At 40.8% G+C, this 10,317-nt stretch overlaps 1 protein-coding gene across 1 annotated transcript in view; it reads left to right on the plus strand.

Annotated features, from left to right (window-relative positions):
* Positions 1 to 676: 676 nt before the first annotated feature.
* LOC105559366 (zinc finger and BTB domain-containing protein 17-like) overlaps positions 677 to 10,317 on the plus strand; it is a 16,120-nt gene continuing 6,479 nt past the window's right edge. Inside the window, exon 1 of the mRNA XM_012007596.1 lies at positions 677 to 1,050. Coding sequence (XP_011862986.1) covers positions 720 to 1,050 — 331 coding nt within the window. The 5' untranslated portion in view covers positions 677 to 719. The remainder of the gene's footprint in view (positions 1,051 to 10,317) is intronic.

The following is a 10,317-nucleotide window of genomic DNA, read 5'->3' on the forward strand; positions in this document are numbered from 1 at the left end:
CGTACACACATATACACACACATACACATACACACACACACGTAGATGCACGCATATACCAACGCAGCCACACGAATATACATACACACGCGCGTGCACACGTTACACGGGCACGTTTGCGTCTATCGTACGAGCCGCGGCAAGTACGGCACGGAGGAAGACTCCTTGACGCGGGCCACCCTCTCGAGCGGACGCGGGGAAAGAAAGCTGGGCGGAGGACTCGCGCAGGGATTGCAGGCCGCTGGCAAGCTGGCATGGTGGCGGTGGTGCATCCGTTTAAGGAGCCGCCCTCGCCGCGCCGATGACGAGGCTGCAGGTCCCACACCAGCGCGTACCACGTAGGACGAAGGCGAAGCCGGCCGACGAGCGGCCACCCCACCGAGACGGTCTCGTCGTTCACCGGCCCGACGGGCAGCCGCAGCTGCAGACAGCCGTGCTGGGTGACGGACGGGCGCGACGTAGACGCCGACGTCGCACAGACGACGGCGACGTCGTCCGCGGAACAGTAGTCGGAGCGGCCAGCAGCGACGGCGACAGAGTCGCGACCGTCGAGGGTGACGGCGTCGGTGGTGCGGTTGGTGCTGCGGTTGTTGGTGTCGAGCGTGTCGGTGTTGGTGTGCCGCGTGCCGGGTGCCTGGTGACCGGGCCGCGACGACGGCGCTCGCCATTGCCCACTCCCGGTGTCGACGGCGTTAGGACGACGGATCCGCATTGTCACTATGCCACGCTGTCTCATGGCGAAGAAGTGGAAGTGGAATCAGTGGCAGGCGCGCGTGGACGAGCAGAGCGAGCAGAAGGACGCGACGCCGCTCGGGGCCGCGCTGCAGGAGCAGCAGGCGCAGCATCACGCTCTGCACCAGACCGCGGACGCGATGGAGAAGCGGCCGCACAGGCATGAGCCCGAGGACGAGGAGATCGACGTGGTCGGGGACGTCGATAATCACCAGGTCGATCACCAGCAGACTTGTTGGGGGCCGCACAGTCCCACAGCGGGGGCCACGGCCCCCAGTCCGCCACCCCTCAATGCCTCCGGCGCCCTTTACTATCACGGTAAGTGCAACTCGCGGTGGGGCCCTTCCCTTTCGCTCCAGCGTCAATCGCCCGCTTTTACGCGCGGCATACCGCTCGCGGGGTGCAAGTTAAACGCGCCACGCCCAAGACCGAGGGTTTTCCCCCCCAGGAATGTTTGCGAGGAAAGGACACGGGGAAGAAACTGCCGACTTTCCTCCTCTCGTTCTTGTACCTCGAGACGACACCGCGGAGTCCAACCATCCGTCGAGCACGCAGGGGGTGACACACCCCCGTCTGTTACATGCCAGCGTGCGCTAGAAACGGATTGCGGTAGTTGTTTCAACGCGCCATGATTACGGCGGCACCGTCGGGAGTGTGCGGAAACCTGGCCCGCTAAAGGTCGCGGAATCGCGCGTCGATCATGCGAGCGTTTCCGCGACCTGTGGGAAACCGCCCGCAAAGTCGGCCATGTGTCCCCGCGTACGATACATGCGTACATGGCGACACACCCGTTCCTAGATCGCCGATCGCGATTCGGCGTCGACGAGCACTCGGCCTCGCTGACGTTGAGTCACGAGCCCGATATATCGTTAGGCCTGTTTTGCCTATCGCATTTATTGAACTCTCGATCGGACGGGGTGGACGCTGATTACGTTGACGTCGGTGGTTATTGTGTAACCGTCCGAATCCAGAGCGGTCGAATTGCTCTTGTGACGTAGACGTTGATGAGAACACGCCTACCAATTATGATATCGAATCACGGCCAAGTAAACCATTTATCGAGTAGGCTTCGTGAAAAGTTGCGTTGCACTTACACTTTGTACAATAACGTTCCTCAATTCCATGTGAATTACGTAATCGTACTTGGACGTGAGGAGGGCAGTTCTTAACTGTGATAATGTTTCATATTACTGATCTGAAAATAGTCCCACTATTGGCACGGCTTTTTAAAGAGAGACGAGAGAAAGTAAAAAAAAACTTGACTTTGTCAATTTTTGTTAAATTTTTCGTTCAAGGTGGCTCCTGCATGAAGGAGCGGATCAAGGGGGAAACCGCTAAGGGCATTGTGGTGTACAGATTTGCGGCATTACTAGGCATTCTTGGGCATTAGTTTGAGCATTAGGCCTTGCTGGGGCATTATAAAGATAAAATAAGATAATAAGATAAAGTAATGCCCACTGGGCGTTAGTGGGCATTGGTGTACAAGATTTTGGGCAGCGGTTTGCCCCTCGGAGCGGATAGTATAGGTGCTTCGGTGGGACCTTTTTATATTTTAAATTTATACGATTTTCTTCATAAAAAGATATTGTTTAATGCATTATTGTGCAAACGCGTTGACATACTAGATTATATGGACACGTTTAAAAATATGTGACGTTGTCAAATCTCAAAACGTTATATTTTTTACTTTACTAATAAGTATTTGCTTGTCGAAGTTGGTGACCTCGTATATTTAATAACGCATTTGAATTCTTATGACATTTGTTGTGTATATCTCATTTTCTGTTTTTAATATCTACTTTTTCCATTAAATAATATTATCCCTTAAAGTGCTTCTGCAAGCAATCGGTCCACAACCCGTGTTAAAAAGTACAATTTTAACATTTTGTCTTTCTTTTATTCTATCGGCGACCGGGTCTAAAATTTCGAGTACTGGTAGATAAAATTTTCAACCACAACATACTTAAATTTCAAATTTTTCTACTTTTGGTCGGTTTATGCAGGAGTCTTAACGTGTCATTTTTTTTTCGTATTATATTTTAGTATAATATTAAGTTTATATGTGTTAAATCGAGGGAAAAACCACTGACCAAAATCTTGTGTGTACACCAATGCCGGTGGGCATTACTTTATCTCATTATCTTATTTTATCTTATTTATCTTGTTTTTGTCTTCTTTTATACAAACACGATCAATTGTGAAGACTAAATTTATTATATTATTTATCTTGTTTTATCTTATTTCATCTTGTCTTATCTTAATTTATCTTATTTTATCTTGTTTTATCTTATTTTATCTTGTTTTATCTTAGTTTATCTTATTTTATCTTTATAATGCCCCAGCAAGGCCTAATGCCCAAACTAACGCCCCAAAAAAATGCCTAGTAATGTCTAGTAATGCCCAGTAATGCTGCAAATCTATACATCACAATGCCCTCAGCGGTTTACTCCTCGCGAATATCTATTAAAAGGACATAAAGTACCTACACATTTTAAGAATACAATTTTTTCGGTTTGGAGATGACGTTGAAACGGTAAATGCACTATTCTATAAGATAATGCAAAATGACGATCAACAGTCATACCCGTTGAAAGTAATTCTCGTCCGAGGGGGAAACCGCTGACCAAAATCTTGTATACCAATGCCTGCTTGTATGTACACTAATGCCCAGTGGGCTTTACATTGTCTCATTTACCTCCTTTTATCTTATTTTATCTTATTTTATCTTTATAATGTCTCAGCAAGGCCTAATGCTCGAACTAATGCCCAAAAAATGCCTAGTAATGCCTAGCAAGGCCCTGTAATGCCGCAAATCTGTACACCGCAACGCCCTCAGCGGTTTCCCCCTCGTGTAAAATACACGAGTGAAAACAAAAGTAACAGAAATTTCTTTTTTCCGGCCAGCAATATCATCGTAGTTTAATAAGATGAAATAATTCATAAGAAATAAAATCGTTATAAATTTATATTCTTCTCATGTAAATTTATACGCGAATGTTATTCCACAAAAATAGGGCATAAAAAAATTTTGCGCGCACAAGTCAATCGCTGGCGCTTTGAAGCTAACGCCTATAAGTATTCTTGAAAGCCAGGACTTACAGAGTAACGACCTCTTTTTATCTCATTTATGCAGCTTATAGACAGTGCAGTGCGCACGTGCTCGTACAATGGTGCAAATGACGCTGTTATGTAACAAGTGTTCTCTGCGTGTCGCTATGTGCGCCACGTTTGAGTTTTGCCAATCAATTTCTTCGGCGCTGAATTAATGATTATGCAAGACTTTGGTGCAACGTCGATTTCTTTCGCTGAGTGTTTAAAATAATTGTTTTTAAGTAGCGTCAAATAATCGTGCATTTGTTCAATCAAATTTACATTGTACAAATATTGCAATAAATTATTTTTCAAATGTGTACAATATTCTAAAAGATATTTGACAACAAAGCTCTCGACGCACGAAAGAATTTTGTGCGCTCGCTATTGTACTTTTTAATAAATGTCCAAAAGATGTTAACGTCTACTTAATGTGTCGGCATACACTCACAGAGATTAAATAAAAAAATTATATGGAAAGTCATAAAGTTTATCCATTATCGCAGAGATTAAATTTCTAACGGGATAATAAATTACAGTCACGCAAGAAAAGCGTAAGGACTTATGTCTGTTAACAGGTTTCATCGTCCTTGACTTTCGAGTGCGATTAACGATTGATTTTTACTCATTGGGTAATGTAATATGTTACGTGATATGATCGCACCACATTTTTGACCATCCGTGAGGTAAAGTCCAGGGTCGTAATGATATTTTTTACAGTAAAGGATATCTTAGAAAGGAATTGTACTATTAATCTTTCCACAACTTATCGTCAAAGGTATGATTTGATTAGAAAGTCTAAGCAGCTCGTTAAAATTATTCACACGCACGAAAAGTTTTATTATACAGGGTGTCCCATTTTAACTTTCACACTCGAATATCTCGAAACCACGGTGGTTTTAGGGAAAATGTTTCAAACAAAATTGGTAGAAAATTGGTCACTTGGAGTCATTTTCAAGGTCATTTGAAGATCAAGTCCAATTTTTTAAATAGAAATCCATACTTTGTACTGCAGATTCCGATTCTTCGTTGAAAAGTAAATAATTTTTGTTTGAAACGTTTTTTTATAAAACGCCCTCCTTGTTTCGAAAACTCAGGTGTAACCTTTAGCGATCCAATGATAATGACTCACTTTATAACAGACACCGAACTTTTTTGTAGATATCTGACATTTTATAATTTTATATATTTACATTTCTTATCTATTAAACGTAAAATATATTAAATATAATATACATTTATAATGAATATCTGGTCGCAATACAAGAGAATCGTAACTTTTCGTTATCTACTCGAAGTGAGTTTATCTGAGAATTTTTTTTTAAGTCAAAACGTCTTCGTTGTAATAAACGTTCTCGTGATTAATTATGTGAGTATTATTATATAGCAATTATAAAAAATTCCACGGTACGAAAATGTCACTTTGTTTAATTATGTAGATAGTAGATCAAGTATAATTATTTATACTTGCTGTTTGTTTTGCGCACACAGGGTCGATAAAGATCAGAGGCGATAAACCGACAGGAATGTGCGGAATGTTCATTCAAGGTATATAAATATGCTTTATGGGCTATATCTGTGATCTGTGATAGATAACGTAGATATAGAATCCACCTAGAAGTCATAGATAATCCATGCTACTTTATACATCACTCTACATAATGATTTCATTGTTTCCTAATTATAAGATGCTAAATTAGATAGAGCCGAAAATTATCGCGGGGCATCGATATCAATCTAATTTAACCCGATACTTTGGATAAGGGGCCGCGCTCTTCGCTTTATTAAAAGCGGACCTTTTTCACCTTTCTTCCGAGGATAATAATAACGCCAGCGAAAATAGTCTGTCTCTATTCATTTAAATTATAGTTCTTCGGAAAAGTCTAGTTTATTAATCAGAGAACTTCGGGCAAGTACCATTTATAGCGAGATTGTACTCCGATATATAAATAAATGTAATGATAAAATAATGAACTGTAAGAGACCGAGACCTTACACAAGAGTTGCATTCTACTCTTCCCCTTCTCATATCGACTGATCTCCTTCGCAGGGTCGTATCTCGGTTTAGCGCAAGTGTTTGTACTTGAACGCTCATTCCATTTTGGAAAATTGCGTAAAATCGAGACACGAGACCGGCGAAAGATTAGTCGGTATGTCTTTTATAAAGACCTTCTCTTTTTTTCAATTTACTTGTGCATTCTGTAAACAGACAAGCGCAAATAGAGCAACAGCTGCTCCAGTAACGAGACGCGCGAGTTAACTAATAAACAATAGTAACAATCTATTAATTTTTGCTGCCGCTTGCAATACACTTCGATTTACGGATCGCTGAGGAAAAAAGAGGCTAGATCGAAAGGAAAAGCTCGGCACTAACATTAAACGCAACGGAGATTTTTATCGGTCTTTAAAAGGGCCTAGAATCAACGGACTTGTGGGAGCGCGTGCGGAGCGTTCATTCGCCGTTATTGATTCCCCCCGCCGTCCCTATACAACCCTCCTGCACGCCCCGTTCGCCCTTTCTCTCCTCAACCCGCCGCACAACTGCGCTCCTTCTACTGTTGATGAAATGCACTTGCAGACACGGTCGCTCTCCTTTACCTCTGTGTTGACTTCCCTTTATTTCAGCCAATAATAGGTACGCGCCAGCTGATCGATCGCGCGCACAGCACACTTTTCTGATTTATCGCAAGTGCCGCCTTCTAGGACCCTTGCGAGGGTCCGTCGAAAGGAAAAATAATACCTCGCTGGAATAGCGCTCGGCAAAAGGCGCGTCCGAGTCTTCTTGTTGATAACTAAAACAGTTTTCTTTTTAAAAGCGAGGTTTATCAACTATGACTGTCGAAGAAAGAAGGCGTTTCGGCAAATTACGCTTGGATCGAGACAATTTTACCTCTCGGCTATTTTTATTTTAACAAAACGCTGACTTGCAGAGGGAAGGCAAAGCATAGTTATTAAAATATTCAACGCTTTGGAAAATATGAAAACGGATAACAAAGTAAATTTCTATTCAGGACAATTTTTCAATATTTCAATGAAAGACCATTTTATTTTAACAAGACAAAATGTTCTGTTGAATACGTCGAATGTCTACTTTGGAATAACAAGAAAATGGATATATGAGAAATAATAATTAAATAATTATAAAAAAGCAGTGGGTATAACAAACTTCTTTCAATTAAAAAAACAATTTTTTTCAGAGATAGAAAAAAGCTCTCGCACAAAAGTTTTCCTAATTAAATTGTCTATTTGATAAAAATTACTGTCAATTGTGATACACTTTACAATATATTTTACAATAAATTTTTAATATATTTTATGATAAAATATCAAATTCTCCTTTCTAGTTAATATATTCATTCGCGTTGTAACATTTTTCCGAAGAAATATTGAATTAATTTACTTTCTGCAACAATAATCAATACAACTGAACCGTTCAAATCGTTGATATGGAAACGATAATTAATTGTTCCCTGCGTAATAGTGTCTTCACTGCTTACAGCATGGACTTTCGTATTATGTAATCCAGTTGGGCGGCACGCGTATCGATTTCATGGCGCAAAACGTCGAAAGTCGCTTATTGCGTGCTCCATTGCATTGTCAAGAGCAGTAAAAGAAACGCGAATGGAATTTAAACGGCATCAATAACTAATAACAAGGCGCCATCTTGATGATAAAGAATCGCATGTAATGGCGATTTAAAGCGACGCGATAAAAGACGCGAGCTTATCCAAAGCGGCGAGTCTGCGACGAATCTCAAAGATATATGCGTTACATTGATATTAATATAAAAAATAATAAAGTATCTAATTTGTATAAATGTCCATTTTAATTGGCGCAATTTGATGATATCATTATTATATTTTTGCAGGAACAATAAAAATGTATTTTTTTAAACAAAATATATCCAAATAATGAAATGACATAATTCTTGATTGGATGGCGCTTATACTTAGCGTCTTTTATGCGTTACATTGATATTCCACTGTCATTTAGTTACGACGATAACACCAGATTAATTTTGTATATGTTTTAACAAGTATTACTGTTTTATCTATCTCTTTCCACTACAATGCCGTTATAAAAGATAAAGTGTACTTATACCCAATCAGCAAAATGTTAACAGATTGGCACCAGAGTGGCATCAGAAACTCACACCAAAACCACAGCTATCTGTGTTCGCATTTGGCTTTTGTTTTGGCAACAGAGTGTGTAAAACATACGCTGTCAACAGACTGTCGGCAGAAACTGAGCAAGTCCAGTTATGTAAGCAGATTTTGTTGTATTTCTGCTGACATCCCTAGCGAAAAAATTTCTAGAAATAAATAAAAAAAATTGACTTGAAATAGAAATTTGTAGAAATTTTTATATCTTCGTTGAAACATTAATCTTTTGTAAATATATATCTACGAAATAGTACAACAAATTACAATGTTCTCAAATCAAGAAATTATTGCAAGTAGTATTTCATGAAAATGTACAATTTTGTAAAAATTAGTACAAAACTTTACTAGTTTTCAAAATTTGAGAAACAACAAAATCTTAAAACAATCAATGAATAAAAGGGCTAAGAGCCTTGACTAGGTGTTAGTGTCACAATAATAAAATTCTCATATATTTAAAACATAAAAGTACAAACGTTTCGGCCTTTCTCTAGGCCATCTTCAGTGTATAAAATAAATAGAGTATAAAATATAATTTAAATATAAAGTCAAAAGATAAAAAGATAAAAATCGCTCGCTACGCAAATCATAACAGCTGTAAAGTGTGAGCCATTTTTTTCGGATTTATTAGCTGCTGTAGATTGAAAGATCGTCGTCGAGATATAAGTTTTTGTGTTGTAGAGGTGGTAAAAGTCGAAAATCTTAAAACATGTGCTTACCTGTAGAATGTTACCAAAATTAATAAAAGTATTCCAATTCTAGCGTTTCCATGTTGATTTTTATAACACTTAAAATTTACGTTGAATTTCTTAGAGTCTGGAAGTTATATTTAATTTTTTTGTAGAATTTTGTAGAATTATTTCCGGTAGGGATGCTGGCACCATATCGAATATCAGTTCCTGTATGCAATCTGCAGTCTTTTCTGCCTTCAAAATTTGTAGTGGGCATTTGACGAGATCTGCCCTGACAGATTAGGCTATCCGGGTACGTATACGTGAGAATTGAACGACGATTAGATGAATTAATCTAAATTTTACTACACAAAATTTACATTTAAAAACTGCCCATTCTAACCGTTATTAACCAAGTAGTTTTAACGTCATCCATTTTATAAATCGGCAGAATTGGACGCTAATTGAATTCTCGAAATATCGCTGGCACAGGTGTCGAAAACGTGACAGTTTCGCGTACGACTTTCGACAATTTCTTCGACAAATTTAACAAATTTCTCAATCAACTATTTATAAAATAGTCTTAACTTGTTGCAAAAGAAAGCCTAGGATATGTAAGAAATAGAATGGTTAGGAGCTGGCATTTTAATTGCGACAACCTAATGATGCGCGCGCGCGCTCCTGAAACGATGGTAAAAAGTCGAGTATTTGAAAGAACACGTTGTTAGACACGCGCAGTTTGCATGCCTGAATTCTCCCCGATTTTCTCTCCGCCTGCGAGCGGCGACGCGAGCCTCGCACTTCGCCCCTGGACAACCCTGCGCAACAGCGAGCGACGCGCAACAGATATGTACGTACCGCGTTATTATACATCCCCCCACGTTCACGTGCCGAGCTACCACCACTGGCGCACCCGACTCCCGCACCCGACTTTTTTTTCCGTCCCCTTTATACCCGTTAATGACCGTATATGGTGGAAACAGCTGGCGCGCAGGAAATGAAACGCCACGCAAGTTCGTGAGTGATTCACGAACTCGAATATTCATGCCGCCGAGAATGAGTGAGATATTATATGTGTACGCGCCGTACCTTCGTTTATCCTCTCGCAGTTGTATCGCGGACGTTTCATTCGAAAAAATTCTCAAGGGGTTGTTACGGGTTGGTTAGCAGTCGCCGTACGTTCGTTTCTCGCTACAAACCCTTCAAGCCCTTCAAATGTGGCTCTCCAATTCGTATTGTACATTCGCGTACCTGGCGACTTGCATGTCGAACGAACATGATATGCTTCTTATCGATAAATTGTGAGACAAAGTACAAGGTGAATCATTAAAGCTGTCCCAACCTTTTACCACGAGAGATGGATTACCGAGTGCAACCGTAACCAATCCGGGAAACAATGGAAACAATCTTGTTATACAGGGTGTGTTCTAATACCTGTATGTCCCGTAGATGGTAGATAGACCGGGGTAAACTGAATAGAAAAGTCCTATACTATTTTGCAAAATTCGCAGTAGTTATTGAGAAATTAATTTTAATGTCTGAGCGAATGAGAGCGTAGAAGGCGGCAGGCCGGACTCGGCAGGCAACAGTGGGGCATCATCTAATAGCGAGAGGTGGAGCGGCGCGCCGAAAAAAGTTGTCAAAAAAGCTCGCCGCTCGCTGCG

The sequence above is a fragment of the Vollenhovia emeryi genome, unplaced genomic scaffold, assembly GCF_000949405.1.
Source record: "Vollenhovia emeryi isolate VEMERY1.0 unplaced genomic scaffold, V.emery_V1.0 DF939278.1, whole genome shotgun sequence".
NCBI classification, from domain to species: Eukaryota; Metazoa; Arthropoda; class Insecta; order Hymenoptera; family Formicidae; genus Vollenhovia; species Vollenhovia emeryi.